Consider the following 22,001-nt stretch of genomic DNA (forward strand, 5'->3'; position numbering starts at 1 on the left):
TAGCTCAAGAGTGAAAAACATTGTACCCCTGTGATTCCAATAGACATTATTATTGGCGATCCCCTGGAATGAAAATGGCTGCAGTGGGAATGAGAAGCTCAGTGGTTGAGAAGTCTCTTGATTAGAGACCCTAGTGTGACTGCTTCTTTCTCAGTGGATTTCTGTTGGGTGTTATATGGCCATGATTTGGGGTTAACCTTACTTGTTCTCTCAATCAGGCTACTCCAGTTGTTTCTGTTGGAAATTGTATCTGATTTGATGATGTTTTGCTATCTATCTGCTGCTTCTATTATCTGTTTCTTGCTATTAATTTTTTTAGTTCTGCTTACTATATGCTTAAAAAACTAATTCAATACTACATGCTTAAAAAATTGAGAGTTTAGTTATTCTCTGGGCCCCAATAAGGAATGCTGTTCAAATGACTTCTCAAAGAATTATACTGTGGTTATTAAAAAAAGTGATTTTCTCTCAAAATACATCAAACAATAAACAATAAAATTACAGAACACCAAAACTAGTGCCCTCAAAATCTCATTTAAATGAAAAAAAAAAAAAACCAAGGCTGAAGGAATACACTTTAAATCATTCTATTAAGAAACTCAGTGTTTAAAAACTCAGTACATTAATTTGTACAGATGTCTAAGAAGTGGAAGTGGAGTTCTTATTGGGCAAATTTTAATTCTTGGTAATTTAGAAACAAATTGGCTAGTGAAGTCAAATTTGAGTAAAGTCACTGTCGTATCATGTACTTTATTTCAAACACTAATGTTGATACAATTCAGTTTGATACTACTAAATTCAGTGGTATGTAGACCCATTCAGGGTGAAATGTAAAATCAGCATGTGCCAGGACTTCTACAAATGCTGTGGGAAGCCAGTGACCTAAAGGTGACTGTCAGGGCATCTGTAGCAAATAAACAAGCAAGGAGTTCCTTTTGAAGCATTCCTTTGTGATGTGGGAGCATTTGCAGGTGTGGAGGGGACCTTGCATGCTTGGCAGGATTCCATTGCCTAAGATCAGAGGAACAAGGATGAGGTCATTGAGAACCACAGCAATGCTTTGTCCAGTCGCAGATGAGGTGTGCATGTTTCAACAGATAAAAGACTCACAGGAAACCACTGGAAAATGAAATTCTTGACATTTCCAGAATTTAAGTTCTGAGCTTCCAGTAATGATCGGAGAGCATCATTATGAGTAGATGCTGCATTCTGGAAACAAAGGATGTCATGACTAACACACCACCATTCATTCTGTCTTGTTAAGAAAGGACAAAGATCTAAACTGTCTGGCAACAGGAGACTGGGCAGGTTAAGCTTTCAAACAAATGAAATGGCACGTAGTCATTAAAAAGGGTTAAGTAAATTTCAGTGTTCAGGCTATATCACAATTTCTCTTAAGTGTTTGGGTTTTTTTTTTTTTTTAATGAAATGTTGAAATCGTATGTTAAGCAAAAAGTCAAAACAAACAGACCACATGCATGCTTCTAACTGTATGAAATATCCTGAATAGGCAAATCCAGAAAGAGAACTGACTAGTGGTTGTTGGGAAATGGGTGGTGAGGTGTTGGGAGGGACAAGGCTTCTTCTGGGCCTGCTCTGCTTTCTATTGCTATTATATTCACCATGACCAAAAGCAACGTGAGGAGGACAGTGTTTATTTCATCTTACAACTTACAGTTCATGAAGGGAAGCTAGGGCAGGAATTCATGGCAGGAATCTGAAGGCAAGAACTGAAGCAGAGACCATGAATACTGTGGTAGCCCACAGAGGCATCCTAATGAGACCTTACTCAAGGTCAGAGAATCTGAGCTTGCTTTACCCAGCAGGGCTGCATAATGGGATGATTTGGCCAGGGGCATGGTTACTAGGGGTTTGGAAAGGTCTATACTTGTTGGTACTTTGTGCTTTGATCTTGCAAAGAGAAAGGTCTTTTGCCTCTCCCCTTGGCATATTCTAAAAAGCCCTTTTCAATAAAGCTCTGGGTGACTGGGTATTGACCCAGGGCCTCCCCGAAGTTATCCTGTGTCTCTGTCTTTCTCATTGTCTCTTTCTATCTAATATTTCCTCATTATTCTCTCTTTCACCCAAGAACCCTTCAAAAGGTGGGAGCAGGTTGGAGCTGGATTGCCACAGACTCCCACAGAACACTGCTTACAGACTTGTTCTCCATGGCTCACTTAGACTGTTTTTTGTTTTTGTTATATATATACATATATACATATATAACAGGATGACATCACCTACAGTGTGTAGGTAGGACCCTCCCAGATATTCCCACATCAATCACCAATAAAGGAAATGTCCCAGACTTGCCTCTAGACAATCTCATGGAGGTTTTTTCTCAATTGAGGTTCCTTCTTTCCAGAAGGACTCTAGCCTGTGTTGACAAAAACCAAACCAAACCAAACCAAAAAAAAAAAAAACAAAAACAAAAAACTAGCAAAGGGGTGACGGCGAAACTCTAGTGGAGGTTGTGGAACGAGGTGAATCCACTAAACACCTCCCATAATCCTCCTCTGCTGCTGTCATGCACCTCCCACCCTATGGCACTCATTGATCTGTCTCTAAAGATTGCCCCTTCCAGAAATGCACACCAGTGAAATATACTTACATTTAGACTTTGTTAGTATTGTTTTAAGGCTTATGTATGCCTGTATGCCCAAACAGTTTATCAACATGCCTTTTAAAATTCTGTAGTGATGTGCTAAATTTTACATCATGGTTTAACTGGAAAATGAAATAAAGGTGTTCCCATTTTGAATTTTAAAACAGTAAAATTAAAAAAAAAAAAACTTTGGGCCACTAATGGTGTAAAATAAAAAGACTATCAAGGTCTTCAATAATGTCAGGAACCACAAAACTGAAAACTACAAACACATTGTTACATTTGCGAGACATTTTCAGAACAGTATTTCAACTCAGAAAAAAAGTAACTTTGTTTTCTCTACTTTTAGGACAACCAGAATAATAAAACTAGATAAAAAGGAACAATTATAGGCACCTAAAATATTTTCAGTGAATACTTAGTTTTCTCATTTCTTTTTTCTGTGTGCCACAAGTCTGAAACGACTTTGGTACATAATTTTTCACCCTGCAAGCTTTTTGAAGATTCAGTGTTAACTTCAGAAACAGAACAAATTTATTTACACAAGCAAGCCTAATTAGTTAAGCTCACAAAAATGCAATACCTGAATTTTAGAACCTAATGTGCTTAAGAAAGTGTTTGTGCTTTTAAATTAGAACAGCTCTATGTTTAATTAGTCCTCATTTGAGGAAATAATCATTTTCATGCATTTGCACAAACCCAGGACATTGTGCTCCGTCAGCAGATGAGGCTCTCATTAACTGGAGAGGGATTTGAGGCACAAGGCTAGGGGGAATTAGATCTGCCTATGATGCAAAAGCAAAAGCCACACTCTTGCCACCAGAGCTCACGTGTCAGGGTTTTGTTTTTTTTTTTTTTTTTTTTTTTTTTTTGTAACCATTCAGAGACATTTGTTAATTATACTTTTGACTAAGGATTCTGCCAACCCTTAAATATCAATAATTTAATAACTAAAACTCAATTTCCCTATTGCCTACTTCTAAGGGTTTAATGACTAAAGCAATAGCTTAAAACCCAAGTACTAGAAATGCAGTTCTAATCTAGCTTCTGCACCTGGTTTGGTGCTGAATAAGGGCAATTCATGGGTAGTAGAAAGGAAGTAGACTAGAGACATAAGACTAGGCTTTATTTAGGTGGCTTGAAAATAAACAGGACAAGTTGGGGGATAAGCTAATGACAAGTCAGTCTCATCTACACATGAAAAGCACCAAGAACCAACCCTTCCTTATGATACTGCCAATAATATCTTGTTATTCCCACTCCATCACAAACACAATCTTAATTATACTTCAAAGAGAAAACATGCTTAATTCATATAAATATGAAGTGTACTTATGAGAAAGCACTTTTGTTTCTTGCTTTATAGTAATTGTTTTTAAATTTGGGTTTTAAAATATGCATGCAATGAGATATACTGCTTGATAAATTAAGCTTTTATTTCTAAAAAACCCTTGGGGTTTATAAAAATAGAGACCATGGAATAACTAGCAGCTGGGATCTGATGTGACATCTCAGTGAACACCAGGCAAGGACAGGTTGAATGTGAGGCATTGCCTGAGTAGACCTGCTTGCTGTATTTGACATTGACAGGTGAAATCTCCCTCTTTCCCACTGCTCTCTATTCCTCTTCACTCCATTTTCTTCTACCTAAACTACCAGATAGTTCTCTAAGTATTGTGCATTTCATCTAACATGATGAATTCCAGTTCTATCCATTTACCCACAAAGGTATGGTTTCATCCTTATCAACAGTCCTTATATAAATGTACAAAAATGTTATTATGAAACTCATCACTTCTGATTTCAAAAGATGAGCAAACTTTGTGTCTGCACATGAATAGTTTGTCTAACACCTAGTACGGTTCTTGAAAATAGTAGGCAATACACAATTATAGCAAAGATGTAAAATGTACATGTAGACCACAGGCATAATTAACCAACCACATGTAAAATATGACCTTGGCATGCACACGGGCACACAGGAATCACTTACTAGTGCAGACGTACTGCTCCACTCACTGAATACAAGACCAACAGTGAGGTGTGAAATGTATCAATCTGTTGCCCTCCTAGCAGCTTTCAATTATTCAAATGGTGAACTTTAAGCTATACTGTTTACCAAAAAGGCTGCCATACAACACTTATCAGACATACTATATTTCAACATATATACAAATGTGGTTACATTATATTTTTACTTATGAATTTAGTGAGAAAGTGCAATACATGATTAATGTGCTAAGCAAATTATTAAATTAAACCATGTATCAGATGCAATTACATTATGTAGCCATTTTTATAGAAAAATAATTGAATGTTAAATATCTCATGTTGGTAACTTTTTGTTGAACATGGGAACAAATTGTATGCCAGTAGCATAAAAGGACATTTAAATGAAACATAGCCAACACCAGCATAAAACCACAGAATAATAATTTAAATAAAAAAGGTTTTGATGAAGGGAAGCAACAAATGCTAAGAAAACTAGGTTTATCTGGGGGAATTGGGTAACAGTGGGTTAAATATAACCAAGTGTGAGACAATTTCTCAAGCATCATCTTCCTTATTCACTCTAAAGAGCAGCATATTAACAGAAGACATCCGCGAATTTGCCTCAACAAGAACTATGTAAAATGAATCGAAAATGACAATGTTAGGAGTTCAAGGTCAGCCTGGGCTACAAGAGATCCTGTCTCAACATTCACTCTCCAAAGGCAAGCAAACAAGCCAGAGAAGGGGGAAGGGACTACCAAAAGACTGGAGGCATGCTTCAAAAGTGATTGGTTGAAAGTGAAAATGTGCCCGACTCACCGTCAGTACCTAAACCCAGAACATCAAGAATAAAGGAAGAACCTGTGTGTGAGGCTCCTTTTCTACCTGACAACATATTCTAAAACACAGCAATAGCATTCTAGGATATTTTTCTTTTGGCTGCTGGCCCCCTCTTATGAAAAACATGAGACTTCAGTTTCCATCCTTGCTCATAACTATTACTAAATACCGTCCAGAACCTGAGGTGTTTTAAAGCCAGTCCACACACAAGATATACAGCATTTCCCTACAGACTCTCTTACCAGATGGTGTAATGATACAAACCCAAGTGAGCTTAAAATCAGGAACTAACACTGTCATTCGAAGTAAACTGCTTCTCATTTCCCATTTGTCTGGTTCTACACTAGAATGACTTCTATTTCTAAAACTTGGTTTAAATCAGGAGTCAAAATCAAACCCTAATGAAAAAAAGACAGAGAATAGTAGTTTAGTGAAAATAAACTCAACAGCAGAGTTAATTGGGAAAATTTAATAAGCATCAAATTCACTGTACATTGATAACAGCAATACTGAAATTGTGAAATTTTAAATATTTTTTTTCTCAATAAAAAAAAAAAAGTTAGTGATTTCTTCTTCTTGGGACATGTGGACAAAACTAAGCATCATGTGGCCAGTCCAGATTAGTTGACCCTAATGTCTAAATAACTGTTCACATTTCATCTCCACAAGGTAGATTGTGAACTGCTTGTATCTCTGAATTTCAGCACAGATTTCATGAGACAATTTATAGGAATGTCAGATATTTGAAGTGTAAACTCAGAAAGCTCTGCATTGGGATTTTGTTTTGTTCAGCTTTACTTCAGTGCACTTAACTTGAGGTTACTGCAAGCATTTTCTTTCCTAATTCCTTGGAAAAATATTTCTGCAATAAGACTTGTTTCTTCTTTACTGTAACTGGGTTGTTTTTGGGAAAGATTATCAGCTTTGTGGTTGTTTCCCATTTGGTAAAAATCTATCAAAAACATCATAATATAATTGTGAGGAAAGAGTTGTCAGAGGCTGCAGGATCAGGAAAGAAATTGTACTTCTTAGCTGTCTAGGAACAAGCACGTAGAGCTAGTCATCTGCAGGGGACTCCACACAACGCCAACTGTCCTGTACCAATGAACGAAAGACTTGTCTACTGCTGCTGCTTCCAGGCTACTGGTCATCGGCATGAGTTAGCTGCACTGCAGTGGTTTGCTGGTCCAATTTGAAGAGTCCAAGGTCCTTTTAGTGAGTTCGGCCCACTGATATCCACATCCCAGACAAATCAGTTCAGAAGATGGAAATCAGGGCAAAGACTCCATACAACAAAGCACAAGGATATGCCACTAAAAGTTGTTGTCCGTCCATAGCTAATGCAGAAATAAAAATTTTGGAAGCCGAAAAGCTACACCAGCCAATGATCGTCGCAGTGAGAAGAATTCCTACCATTCCTCTGCAGCAGAAAAAACAAAAAACAAAACAAAACATGGGAAAGATGAGTAAGATAGGATACTGAAAACCAAACCAAACCACAGTTCTACCCTATTCCAAAGGAGGGATCTTTAATGCATTGTTTTGCAGAAGAGAACACAAGCACAGTCCCACACTACCACGGATTATGTGTGGAAACTGCAGGGTTAGCACATCTGGACAGCAATAGATCAGCCTCAGGACATTTCTAAATCCACATATAGACATATGCAGAAACAAGTCTATTTTGTCAAACTCAGAAATGTACTTGCATAGTGACTTTAAGAATGCTCAACCATGTAATATAGACAGTATGATTATCCTGCTCTTGAAGCTGCTTCCCTGCTTTGGTACTTGGGCTGGCTCCCTTTGCTGAAAGGTCAGTGCTTAGGATGGTTAGGATGCTCAATACCTTTCAGCGTCTCTCTCCACTCATAGTATCAGCACTCCCTTGCCCTACTACTACATATGTGGTTACTAATCATGTTTCAAGAAGCCCAACTGCTTCAAGAATGATATAACCAGAATTTCAAGGAGGCTAAACATAATTTTATCATGAGTGAACTGAACTTTTCCATGTGTTATTTAATGATCACAACTATTCAATTCATTATTGCTATGGCATTGGTAAACACAACACTAGTAAAACTCTTGATCAAAGGTAAAAACTAAGATCATATAGAAGACTTCAAATCTCATTTTCACTTTCATTGTTCATCACCCAAAACACACATAGCAGAGTTCAAATCTAGATGAGGCACAATAGATACGTTTGCTGGACCAGGGCTTTATCTCAAACTGAAAGTGAAGTAAATCCTACTACACAGAACTGGCCAACTAAATCTGAGTTTAAGATCAGTACTTACTGTAAAGAAAATACCACTGCAAAGCTGGACAGCAGGATCATGGGAAGAAGACAATACCCCAGGACACTTGCCACACAACCAAATGAGACACCTGTCATACTCATTAAATTTAACAAACAAAACATTCCTAAACATCCAATTGCACTGATCCCATATACATAGCCAAACTGGATTTTGCCAGCCTATGGGAAAAGAAAAGAAATTATAGGTTAGAATAAAAAGTGTCAGTTGGGCCTCATTTCACATTAAATGACACATGTATAAAATACTCAATTCACAAGCATCAAAATCTATAGAGGTATACTGGAAAGGAATAAAGCAGACAGGTTCCACACTCTTTTAAAGTTTTCATAGAATATATTTTGATCACATTTTTTCTCTCTCCCAATCCTCCAAGACCCTCCCCACACTACTCCATACCCTTTCTTTATCTCTTTAAAACAAACAAATATATACAACATATACATACAAATAAACCCACAAAACCACAAACTTGGAAACCAAAATATTCAAATAAAAGACCAATAAGAAAATAAAACCAAACCAAACAATGCCCAAGCAAAGTTGTATGAGACAAATTCTACAAAAATATCACTGAATTCCTTTCGTGTTAGCCTTCTACTCGTGGACATGGGGCCTGCCCAGAAATGTGGTTAATATACCCAGTGAGACCCTTTTCAATTGCATGTCAATCGCAGGCAGCTTCTTGGTCAGGAAAAGACATCCATATCTACTTCTCCCTTAGTGCTGGGACCCTATCTGACTTGATTCTGTGCAGGCCCTGACTTCAAACGCTTAACTTTGACCCCACATTTCCCAACACAAGTGTTTCTTTCTATTTCTTGGTAGCATTTAAGCTTGACATACAACTGAACAAAGGAAGGAACAATCTAGGAAAAGTGGGAAGCCAGGGACCAAGCAAGAGGTGAGAAAACCAGATGAGCGCGATGGAAAGGAACTTTTTTCTTTTCATTCTTTTTCCAAATCCATGTTGGATTCTACAGTCCTTTGATTGAAAACAAAAGCATACACCTTGGAAGTTCTGCTCTTATAAAAGACATCAGCTAGGCATGGTGGCAAAAATCTTTTACCCCAGACTCAGGAGGCAGAGACAGGCAGATCTCTGAGTTCAAGACTAACATGATCTATATAGTGAGTTGCAGACCAGGTAGACAGTGAGACCTTGTCTAAGATAAAGATTATTGAATGGTTTTCAGACAGCAGTCATGAGCTAAATTACAACCTTCCCACATGAAAAAACACTCTCTTGAAAACAAGCATGCAGAGAAATCCCAAAAGAGGAGCTTTGCTTTGTGAAACTTTTGTTTCAATATTTGGGAGGCTGAGGCAGGAAGCTTTCTCTAGGTTAGAGTGAGACCCTGTCTCAAGACAAAAGAAAAGCAAACCGGGACAGGCTATGCAACAATACTTTGCAAAGCTAAGAGCACGGTACAAAGTGGAATTTACTATTTATTGTTATAGCAGACTAAATCCCAAATGTTGATATTATAGGTACAAGACTCTATGCTCAGCTGCCTGTCTGATTTTTTTCTTCAGAACAAGCTGGCTGTGGTGGCACATCAAAACAACCCTGTTAGGCTAGTGGGCAGTACAGGGTTATTATCCACCAGCAGGATGTGAAGGATTAAACTGCCAGGTCAAAGGCCAAGTGGAGTGTTGTGTACAAACCCAGGTCTTCTGGCTACAGATCCCATTTTCTATCAATTACATTATTTATCTCTTGTAATTCAGATTGAGTTAAAACAAATAGCAACTTTTTCTTTCAATATACTTTAATATTCCTGGAGAACTGGGAGGTAGAATAAAAAACTTGCCATTCTTTAATATTTTAACTCATTAGAAATTAAAATGTACAGAAAAGCCATACAATAAAACACTGACCAAGGGCTAGACATCTGCGATGGTTAATTTTAAATCTGACAGTCTAGACTCCCTTCCTCTGGGAAGGGAGTCTCAATGAGCTGCTGTCTAGATTAGGTTAGCTGTGACCATGTCTGTGGGGGACTGCCTTGAATACGCTGATGTGGGGAGAAGACCATGCTTAACGGAGGTTGACACCAGTCCATGGGTTTGTGTTCTGGACTATAGAAAAGGTGAGCTGAGCAGTGGGCATGAATGTATCTATTTCTGTCTACTCTTGGCTGTGAATGCAATAGATTATCTGAAGCTCCTGACATTTTGACATCCAGGCAGTGATGGATGGACTGTAACTAGGAAGTGAGGGAAAATAACCACTTCTCCTTTAGGGTCCCCCAGCCCTAAGGCCTCTGGGTATTTTATCACACAGCATAAACCAAACTAAGACAAGATTAAATAAATAAAACCACTATCTCTATTTGCTTTTAAAAGTACAACACAGTAAAAAAAAATTGTCAATTTCCTAAAAATAAGAAATTCTGATGTTTACTTTTTTATTATTTTCCCCTAATAATTGGACTACTTCTTACAATATATATATATATATTTTTTCTTTCTTTCAAACAGTATCTCAATATAAAACCCAGGCTGGCCTAGAATTCACAATCTTCCTGGTTCAGTCTCGCAGGGCTCTGGTTACAGTTGTGCTCTGTCTCCTACACTTTGCTTAAAAAATAAGTCTCTACATATGTTGCCAAATACTTCCTACACACAGAAATAAGGAAAGGAATGGGTATAAATTCAAGAAACTCAATACATCCTACAACCTATCAGACTTGAGGCTCCAAATGTCTTCTGGCAGAATACTGAACATTCTTTAGTCTTACCAGTAACAGCGTGGCTCCAAAGGCGAGGCAGAACACCACGGGCCCTGCCAGGTCGGTCTCATTCATAATGCTGCCGTCGGCCACTCTCAGGGGGTGCAGCACTGTCAGTGTTTTTTGCCAGATGTGATCAAAATTGATACCCAACTCTACGATAAAAAGAAAACAAGGAAGTCAGTTGGAATTTGTGATATGCCATTAGCAGTTATATAAATTCCCTTAAACATTTTACATTTGAAAGCTCATTACTCCATAGAACCAGGACAAATAGCTACTCCTTCCATTTCAATAGTCTTCAAGCACGGGACACTCGTCTTTTTTTTTTTTTTTTTTTTGGTTTTGAGACAGCAGGTTTCTCTGTGTAACAGTCCTGGCTATCCTGGAACTCACAGAGATCCGCCAGTAGTCTCTGCTTCCCAAGTACTTGGATTAAAGGTGTGCGCCACCACCACCTGGCAGCACTGGACACGCTCATTACCAACTTTAAGATTTGTGATGTTTCTAGAATCAGTGTGGAACAGGGCACAAAACTAAATACACAGGAACGAAGAGGGTGCAGCGATTGTCAATGACACTTTACTCTCCTCTGGACCATTCTCCATGCTACGGAGTCTACTGATGCCTACCTTCTGCTTTACAAAGGACAGAGGCACAGTAAAATAGACACACTCTACCTCATACAGTACAAGAACATGTGGACATGGCTAACCAAAGGGACTCCTCACTTGGGGCTTCAGGAATACCCAGGTACCCCATGAGATTACAGACAATTATGGCTCTAGGCATCTGTGTTCAGATTTCTATAATGTAATTTGAGAACCACCATGTTCTTATGCAATCAACAGTTCTGTTAGTTTATTTCCACGTAGAACTATAAATACCATGCTAAGTGCTTTCATCCATGGGCAGAATATAATTAATAATCTGACATAAAAGCCAATGCTCACACTGTCATATTAAATATTAGTTCTTCATGGTCCATTCTGGCCCAATATAAACTCTCTTCTAAATAAGGCTATCTACTGTTTTTTCATAAGAAAGGACAACATCCCATGCAGGCTACACAGCCATTGATCCAACTTTCTCTGCATGGCGAGACCATTGTGTAGCTTGATCTGCTTGGGGGGCCCCCTGGCAGTAGAATCAGAATCCATCCCTGGTGCATAAGGGGGCTTTGTGGAGCCTACTACCTATGATGGGACAACTTGTGCAGCCTTGAGGCAGGGGAAAGGGCTTAGACTTGCCTCTACTGGATGTGCCTCCCCATGGGAGCCCTTGCCTTCTTGTGGAGGGAGCGGGGTGGGGGAAGGTTGGGGGGAAGGCTGGAGGGGTGGGAGGAGGGAAAAAGGGGATCTTTGATTGGTATATAAAATGAATGAAAAAAAATTTCTTAAAAAAAAGAAAGGACAACATCTCCAATTTAGGCTTTGCTCACTAACCAGCTGAAGACCAGAGCAGATGCTTTACAGCTCTAGTCTCAAAACCCCAAATCTGAAATGCTCTGAAATGGAAAGCTCTGAACACCAGTATAATATTCGCGGTGTTTTAAGCTAAGCATGATAGCGTCCGCCTGCAATCCTAGCATTTGGGAGGCTGCGGTAAGAGGACTGCTGCAAGTCTGAGGCCGCCTGGGTTTCTCAGCAAAGTCCTGTCCAGGGAAAACAAAGGGAGGGGGTCATTTCAGACTTTCCAATTACAGATGCCAAACCAGTGACGTTTACAGAGAGCCTGGAAAATTCAAACTACTTTAAAATGGAAAATATTTCTGGCCTCACGCTTCTCAGACAGGGTCTTCAACCTGTACCGTTCCATCCTACCTTCTAACAAAGGAGGCTCCTCCTCAAAGCTGTCTCCATAGTACGTCTGAGGTGCAGTTGAAGGATAGGCCTGAGTTGGCTGGTAAATCTGCCCAGTGTATGTCTGCTGTGCCTGCATCATGTCTGGAGGGACAAATCGACCTTGCTGCGAGTAGTCATAGCCAGCATACTGCCTGTACATCAAAGGAAATTTGGAAGTTTAACTCTCAGTATTTTAACCAATTGACAGTTAATATTCCTAGATTTTTTTTCTTGACAGCTAAAGAATGCTCAGTCATTTGCAAACCTCTTTCTAGGATATCACGAAGAAACAGTGCTGAAAGCAGGACCGACAGGCTGACAAGCTAAGGAGAAGGATCTCTAATAGAGAAGCCTCCTTTGGCTGTCAGCAAACAAGCAGACAAGCTAGCACCCTTTTAAACCTCAGGATGCCAACAAATAAAGACTTAGGTCAGGATTACTTTCTTCCCCTAGTGACAGAAAGAATGTTACAATATATTCTGAAAGAAATGTATGCTGCAGATGATAAATGAAGGTTTAGGATGATAGACATGACTCTATTTTCCATAACTTGGATACCTATGGAATCATTATTCTGTCTTACACTTCATAGTATGGAGGAGTCTGCAAATGAGAAGACCTGATTAAAAAACATCAGTTTCAAACTGGAGGGCAGGAGGGAATCAAGCATGTTCTTTGTGAAAGCTTTCTGAATATAACAAAATGTTCTGAGGCCATCTTGTGTTTGAATTGTGCTTTAAAATTTTCAAAGAGACTGTACACTTACTGCCTTACTGAATCTACACCAAATCCCTAGTCTTCAGGAAGAACACTTTACCCTGGCATTTTAGTGACTAAGAGGGAACAGGACTGCACTAAAGCCCTGTCTGTAAGTACCTGTTTCATCATAAGTCTAGTGTTTCAGTGGACTAACCTATTATATACTGTACAAAATTAAAGTAATTATTTTAAAACGAAAGCCCTAAAAATATTTGGCCTACTTATTTTTGATTAGTTCTGGTTTGTTTGAAAAAGGCAAAAATGTAATGATAGCCATTAATATTAAGATATAAAAAAACTAATTTAAAATTTTTAAAATTATCTTAAATTTAAAAAAAAGACAATGGTAAATGTTCAGCTATCCAAAGTCATTTTTAGAGATTCTAATACTACATACAAAGTATGCTTGCAAAATATGCAGTTTTGCCACTCGTGGCATTTGTTGCTGTACTATTGCAATAGCAAAAGGCAGAAAAATAGCTGTAAGTGAACATAATGTAACACGTGCATAAGAAGTTACTCCGCACCTGTTAAAAAGAATGAAGTAATTTTATGTATACTGATAAATAACAATCAAGAAATAGTAGGGAAAAAAGTAATATTAAAGATACTATATATTATGTACTTTATAGAAAACAAATGCACTTTTAGAACTTAGACTATCTCCAGAGTACACACAAGAACCTCTAACTATAGCTGCTGCTAAGTCAAGAAACCTGCTACTAGGGAGATGTAGAGTACTGGATTTTCATATAGACTCTGTACCTTTAAATATGTCGGACAACAGTTATTATTGATTGAAATTAGCTGGTGATATAATACTGACCTGCTGGCAAGCTGTGCCCACTGTGTAGTAATGACATACTGGTTATGGAAATAACTAACTACTTTCTGATTGGATGTGTGGCCTGCTCCACAGAACAGATTTCATGTCTGGTACCATAAACTTGATCAAAAGGCTATGGCTGGGGAGATCACAGGCTGTAGGAGGAACCTACTGCTGTTCTTTTCCTAAATGGCCACACTACTACACTACATTCTGAATATTTATGCTTATACCCATTGATTGGTGCTGCTCTAAGTTTTGGTCAGAGAATCCTCCCTTTTGCAGTCAGAAGTGGTTAATGCAGAGGCTCAGGACTAGTCAAAGTGCCAAGTATAAATAACACTGAGCTCTCAACTGTGGACGGGCCACCTTTATCAATCTCCTAACACTCAAGGCTCAGAGAACTTCACAGAAGTAGGGAGAGAAAAAAATGTAAGAGCCAGAAAATGAGAGGAAAGCTGTGAAAAGTTGACTTCTGGATGTGACCTGGCTGTTGCAAAACAAGCCGACAGTCCTGTGGTTACCTGAACAAGTCTGCACAAGATCAAGGCCATCACAGATGGTACCATGGCTGGGGAGGGGCCCCTAAGGCCCTGCCCTTATAGGAAAGCTACTGGCAGCTGGTAGCTGCTGAGGGAATAGTTTTTTTTTTTCCAGGACACAGCCACCAGGTAAACTGCTCATGACCCAGTAGATGGCCACAAACCCATGTGCATAAGGCAGAACTAATTAGACTCAGGATGTTATTAATAACCATAAAAAAAGAGGACATGAAGCTGGGAGGGATGACTAGAAGGCACAAGGAGCTGGAGAAAGGTGGTGGTGAATAGATATGATCAACACACACTTTATAAATGTAACAAAACTTTCAAAGAACAAAAATAGTAAAATTTAAAAAACAATTGGCTTTTTTATAAGTGTTTAATGTAATGTATAATTTTGTAAGTGTTTAATGTAAATTGTCTCATATTAACTATAACCCTATGAAATGAGCCTACTATTGTCCTCACTATGAAGATATATAAACTGAAATTTGGATTAAAATAGTTTGCCACTGTGGTGAGAGGATTCAAAACCAGGTTATTTAACTCCAGAAGTCATCAACTCTTAATAAGTAATAAACACCTCTTCAAAATCCTTCTTTACTCACATTACTTCAAAATACATTTTATATCTGCAGTTTCCCAGCTTTTCTGGAATAACATGCTGATTTCTTATGTGCACACCCACTCACACAAGAACAACCTCTATCAGGATTAGCTAGTTGAGCAAGGATAATAATTCTTTTCCTGATTTAGTCTAACATGCTGTTGTGTTATCTGTTAGCATTTCAGAGTTCATGACTCACAAGAAAATCTCCATACAAAGGTTTCTACAAGCTGATTAACTAGACTCTAGTTTATTCTTGGGAGACAGCAGGGAGTGGGAGGGAAGAAGGAACACAAAAGAAAATCAGAGAGAATAGTATAGTTAGCAGTTTTAAAATACTTTAGTCATGGAGCTCCTTTATAGCCTTAAAATCTACTGGAAATCAAAAGTATTTTAGGAGTTATTAACTATCAATATTTACTATCAAGGAAATTAGATGTTTAAAATATTTATTAATTCAGCCAGGTGGTGGCTCATGCCTTTGAGAGGAAGATTCAGGAGGAATCTTTGTGTATTTGAGGCCTACAAAGCGAGTTCCAAGACAGCCAGGACTGCTACACAGAAACCCTATCTTAAAAAGAATAAATAATAATAATAATAATTAATTCATTTAAAGTAACATTAAATACATTACACTTTAGAATAAAATAGCTCTGGCTGATCTGGACTTAGGTTGGCTTCAAACTCAGAGACCCACCTGCCTCTTGAGTACTGAGACTACAGGTGTGCACCGACACTCCTGGCCATAAATATTTTTTATGCTCCATTTAAACTCAAAACAAAACAGCAGTTTTGAAAATTCAATTTGCAACACAGAACTTGAAACAGCACCAATGAACTTTTTATGCCCTAGCTACATTAAAATACAATGATCTGTCTTGCACTTTGAATGCGTAGCATTTCTCATATAATTGTGTAACATTACTGGCCACTTAAAAACATTAGTTTTATATATATCTTTCAAATATTGATATACATTCAATTCTAAAGACTAGAAAATCACATTTGTTAAAATTGTCCCCAATTTCATCGGGGAAAAAATGTTCAATTGCTAGGAAACTATTGATGATGAACACAAGTTTTCCAAAAATCCTCATTTTGTCTGAAATCCTGAGACTGACCACTGGTGACAAGTACTAGCAGCTGTTTTCCTTGAAATGACAGGTTCACTTACTAATTTTTGAAAAATTATCTGTGAAATATTGAATTCTGAATAAACAGTGTGTCCATTATTTCAAATAAATATGGTCTCCACAAAAAGCAAGTGGCTCTGTGGGTAAATTAAGCAGCCTGTGTATCTTCCTAGAGATGGTGTAATTTCAGTATGGAAAAGGAGTGTTGTGTGACAGAATACTAAAGAGATGTGTACTAAAGGGTCAGGACTGAACAACAATCATGACTCTTCTTGCTTCATTGGGGGAATCAAATGAAACTGCTTTACTCCACCTCCCAAGTAGATGGTGATAACAAATACAACACCAGTTCCTTGATTCGGATTCAGGTACCAGCAGTGTTACAAACTTTTACAAACTTATCTTTGCAACATAAGTGCAACTATGAATCTATTTGAAAGGCAGAAAATGCTTTAATATTGTTATGAAAACTATGTATGAATTTAGAAGATCTCTAAACAGATCCTAAGACTCCTGTAAAGTCTGGAGCTCACAGTGAGTACCACTGATTACAATCTAGAGGTACTGCAAGCAACACCACTCCAAAGGTGGGCCTGTCATCCCATCTTCCAAATGCAGTGTGAAAGAGACAACATTGTGGCATTTACTACTTCCCTGTCCTGCCAGTACCTGTTCTGAAAAATGGGAGTCACTCGACAGTGATTGCAAACCAAACTGTGTTATGGCATTCCTGATTTTTACAGCAATGCTTTTACAGCAAGCAAAGTAGCATATGCTAAATCAACACTGTCATAAGCTCTGTGTATCAACAGCAAAGATAAAACCTCTTAAGACAGGTTGTCTACTTATGTTCATAAAAATGTTTCATAAAGATATTATCAGAGAAGTTAAAGGTAAAAATACAACAGGTCTCAGTCTCTGAAAAATAAGTGACTGGTATTACTACATATTTTAGGGGCATATCTAGAAAACTATATGGGATACCCATATGACATGGTGAAATACAAGAGGAACCCATAAAATGTCAAAGTTGCCCTCACAGGGCAACTGTAGGACTACAGCAAGACTAGTAAGCCAAACTTTAAGGCAATCCAGATAGTATGCTATCTGAACCTAGATTTTCCCTAACAACTAAAGTTATCACTGATTTCTGTTAACAAGTTAGCAAAGCAAATAGATTAGGTGGCAGATCTATTTGCAGGCACATATAGAAGCAAATGAATCTATTTTTCAATAAGGCATTGGAAACTCACATGTATTGTTGCTTCTGTAGCATACCTTTTGTTTTTTCATGCATAATTCATAAACCTAAATGTGCTAGCTGATAGCTATGGTTAGGTAAAATATCTCCACTAGGATGAAGCAATGCTTACTGACATCAGAGTTGGTTCGAATGGAAGCAGAATACCCAACAACAGGTATCTACATAACTGCTGTGTGTCAGCTCATTGCTGAGTGTAACGAGAGGACAAGTCACAGACCGAAGTTTCAAAAACACGGTCAGGATACAAAAGCGGAAAGAGACTAACCTGGGAAATTGCACTCTAAACGGAAAACTTCTAATCAGTCTAAAGATGAAAGATTATTTGGTCAAAAAAAGGCTGACATACAGTGGCAGGCTCTTCAAAGTTCTGTTGTAGGATTTTCCAGGTGGACGTTAATCAAACTTCATTCATTTGCTCTCAAGCACACAAAGTTCTCACTAAAATACGTATTGTGTTAAATGAATGAAAATCTCTCTGTATGATTTTTCTAAAATTCTGCCCAATTAACTGATTTGGAAGAAATAACTGGCATATAGTTGAGAATGTAACAGAAAGAAAAATCCTAATTCATAAAGGGTAGTTTCATTCAACAGGTTAGTAAGCAGGAAAGTGCATACACACATAGTATCTACCTCTCTATGCCCCAAATTACGTAGATTAAAATAATCTTTGGGTTATAAAAAAGATAGCCACAATTTTCTTTGTGCTTAAAAAAGTTTTGGCACATTTATTTACACATACTGATATAAACACATTCTAACAGTGCTTATATCTCATGGATTGAGTGGATTAATAGCTTTCCTTTGCTCTCATCCCAGAACACTTCAAGAAATTTGAATTCAAGATCTACAGATGTACACAGCTGACACATACACTGTATGAATTTATATGCACATTTATATGGGTATATATGAGTCATGCATTTCTGGAAAACAGACCCATTGTTGCTGTAAGATTCTCAGAAAAATACAAGACCATTTGAAAAGGCGTAAGCACAAGAAACTCCTTCGAGAGAGACCAGGAAGATTTAATCTCATCATTCCAAGGGACTAAGGACATGTCTAGAAGAGACTAGCTGAAAACCTTCCAAGTCCCCAAACACCAGGTATTAGAGATGACCTTACTGTTAACAGTTCAGAACCTAAAGTCTCTGAATTCTCTTCTTCAATCATAAACTGATAACTTCTCTGGTACTAACTATAATACCCCAGTATGATCAGAAACTGATAACTTCTCTGGTACTAACTATAATACCCCAGTATGAGCAGTAATAAAAATGATTATCAACTGCCACATCAGTCACCCAGTGACTCAGTGGGGAGCTTACACTGTTAACCTGTGTCACTGAGCTCTTTATATAGCTGTGGATAGAGTTTGAAAGTCACACTGGCTCACCTACCAAACAAGCTATCAAAAAAAAAAACAAAAAAAAAAACAACCCCACAAAACTTTAAATTTCAGTGACTAAACAGTCTTATATTCTAGGCACCTGAAGCACCCACCCAGACCGTTTGTAAATATTATTTCAACAAGCTACTTATCTTCTTTGGCACACTAGAAGTTTTTTTTTTTTTTGTTTTTTAAGAAAATAACAAATTATAAACAGGGTAACCCCTTCAAACTCTAACCAAATGTCACAACAAAACAAAACAAAAAAAGGACATCAAATCACATTCCCGAATAGGAACAAGTTCACATATTCATTTTTTAAGGCAGAACCGGGCATTCTGAATACGTTTGTCCGTTAATTATCGACTAAGTAAGTTGCCAAAGCTGAAAAGTTACTTGCTGTAGGGTCCTCCACTTCCTCCATAGTCATAGGACTGCTGAGATTGCTCGTCGATGCTGTAACTTGTTTGGTAGAAACCGCTGTTTAAGTTATCAAAGCCTGACATGGCCAACGACCTGCAACAGAAGAGGGACGGCGAACACTGTTTACACCCTTAGGTCCTGCTTCATTTGTCTGTGGTCCTCGGCTGGAGGAGACAGACAGAAAGCGTTTCTGTAACCGCGATCAGCATGTGGGGGTGGGGATGGGGTGGGGGTGGGGGTGGGGGCGGGGAGAGCTGCGGCCCCAGAAGACCCTTGGACACTGCGGAGCTGACGGGCCTGAGGTAGGGGTGAGGTCCTGCCGAGGCGCCGCTTCACCCACCGAGCGGTAAAACAGCGGCGGCCGCAGCACGGGGTCTTGGGAGGGAGTCGGGGGGGATCCGAGGGAAAGAGCACAGCCCGCGCCCACAGACCACGCAGCCGGCTCGCACCCACTGCTGCCAGGAGCCGACAGGGGTACACGGGCCGGGAACACTCACCCAACGCTCCGCCGCCGGCGTCTGCAGCTCCAGCGGCCCCCAGTAACCCCCCAAACTCAGTTCCAGACCCTGCAGGAGCCCTGTTGCTACGTGTCACCGGCCAAAGGACTGCTTCCGGGGCACGCCCGCCCGCGCAGGCGCGTTAGCAGGCTTTGCGCAGTCGGGTTCGGTTGAACTCCCGGGTCGTAGGTGTGTGTGTGTGCGCGACCGGCGGGGGCGGGATTTACCGATGAGCGGACTTGATTGATTTGTCCTGAAACGGGCCAATAAGGGAGCGGGAAGCCGCTTCCGGCCCCCGGGATCGCCGCGGAGGCAGGAGTGAGAGTTCTGGCGATCAGGGGCTTGGTCGCTAGTTTGGAGGGAGCTGTTCTCCTAATGTTGGGCAGGAGGAAGAACAGAAACGCTGGGTGACTCGGGCAACACCTCGGATTCTCTGGACGCGTTGATTCAGGGGCTGCACTGAGGATTTTATATCTGTTATTTAGTCGTTATAGCCAAATGGCTTTGTTTTTGTAAGTGAGTCTACCAAGTTCATTCTGTGTTAGCAGCTGGAAACTTAGTACTGTCTGTCACCAGCAAATACTAAGTGATACTCATGAGCAACTATTACTGTATATTAATAAGACAAGTGTAAGAGAAGGACCATATGTCCAGTTTTCATACCGTATGAACTGTCTACGGCTTATTTCTCACATTGTCTCATTTAATGTATCATTTACTTGTGTATAAGAGTGCATTACACAAAACTGCTAATATTTAATCTAAAAAACCGTGCAGTCTTATTTATTCAGCCTACGAAGTAATATTTATTATTTGACCAATAAGTGCGTTGGTTTACAATATTAGGTAAGTTTATATTTAATTAGCTAAGATACTAGACTATGTATATGTGTGTATAAATATTGATGTTTCTATATATGTGTTAAAATCCATCTCAAATGTCCTATGTCTATTATGCAAACTCTTCCCCAAGTCCTCAAAAAGAAATGTTCAAAAACAATAAAAAGGGCATATGAAGAACTGTTTTAAAGAATGTTGAGCCGGGCGGTGGTGGCACACGCCTTTAATCCTAGCACTCAGGAGACAGACCCAGGCAGAACTTTGTGAGTTCGAGGCCAGCCTGCTCTAGAGAGCGAGATCCAGGAAAGGCGCAAAGCTACACAGAGAGAAACCCTGTCTCGAAAAAACCAAAAAAAGAAAAAAAGAATGTTGATACATGAGTCACAGCAACTATGATACCGGCATACCCATGCTTTTGTTGTAATTTGTATAGAAAATATTGGCAAGCAGAAGTACTTTGTAGCTGGAGTTTTCCTGCCTTGCCCACAGTTAGGACAAATCTCTGTCACCCACCAGTCCCACAGCCGCTCAGACCCAACCAAGTAAACACAGAGACTTATATTGCTTACAAACTGTATGGCCGTGGCAGGCTTCTTGCTAACTGTTCTTATAGCTTAAATTAATCCATTTCCATAAATCTATACCTTGCCACGTGGCTGGTGGCTTACCGGCGTCTTCACATGCTGCTGGTCATGGCGGCGGCTGCAGTGTCTCTCCGCCTCAGCCTTCTGCTTCCCACAATTCTCCTCTCTCCTTGTCCCACCTACTTCCTGCCTAGCCACTGGCCAATCAGTGTTTTATTTATTGACCAATCAGAGCAATTTGACATACAGACCGTCCCACAGCAGTACTTCATGGAATTTTCCATTTCTTGGAATTTGATGAAAGCAAGTAAGAGTAATCAGAAGGTTTGAAGTAAATGTATTCAGTCTGTATTAATTTCCTGGTTTATTCTAACAAAGTACCACAAATTGAGCAGCTTAGCCAAAAACTGTTTTCTCATCTCTAAAGTCCTTAAGTTCAAAACAAGCTTTACAGGATTAATTCTCTTTGACGGCTGTAGAGGAGAATCAGCACTTACCTGTCTCTCAGGTTTTGGTGGATACTGCAGACCTCAGTTTTACTGGTTTATAAATACACCACCCAACCTCTGTCTTCATGGTCACATAGAACGCCTACCTGTCTTTTCCTGCAGATCTCCCTATTGCAGGTCAATCTGTGTCCCGAGTTGCCAACCATTCTTATGAGGTGAAGGCATTAATGATAGCATTTTTTCTTTGATTGCTCCCATAAAGGATCTTCCTGCAGTTACATTCTCATTGTGGGAATGTGAACATTAACATGTCACTTTGGAAAAACAGTGAATCCACAACACAGCCT

At 39.2% G+C, this 22,001-nt stretch overlaps 1 protein-coding gene across 1 annotated transcript; it reads right to left on the minus strand.

Moving 5' to 3' along the window:
- Nucleotides 1-5,891: 5,891 nt before the first annotated feature.
- Nucleotides 5,892-19,940, minus strand: Yipf5 (Yip1 domain family member 5). Its single transcript, XM_006976929.4, has 6 exons — nucleotides 19,782-19,940; nucleotides 19,258-19,377; nucleotides 12,320-12,492; nucleotides 10,506-10,651; nucleotides 7,741-7,922; nucleotides 5,892-6,857 (listed from the first exon to the last, which is right to left on the minus strand). Exons 2-6 carry the CDS (start codon nucleotides 19,365-19,367, stop codon nucleotides 6,695-6,697), a joined length of 774 nt encoding a protein of 257 aa, XP_006976991.1. The 5' UTR covers nucleotides 19,368-19,377; nucleotides 19,782-19,940; the 3' UTR covers nucleotides 5,892-6,694.
- Nucleotides 19,941-22,001: the final 2,061 nt, after the last annotated feature.

The sequence above is a fragment of the Peromyscus maniculatus genome, chromosome 19 (assembly GCF_049852395.1).
Source record: "Peromyscus maniculatus bairdii isolate BWxNUB_F1_BW_parent chromosome 19, HU_Pman_BW_mat_3.1, whole genome shotgun sequence".
Taxonomy (NCBI): domain Eukaryota; kingdom Metazoa; phylum Chordata; class Mammalia; order Rodentia; family Cricetidae; genus Peromyscus; species Peromyscus maniculatus.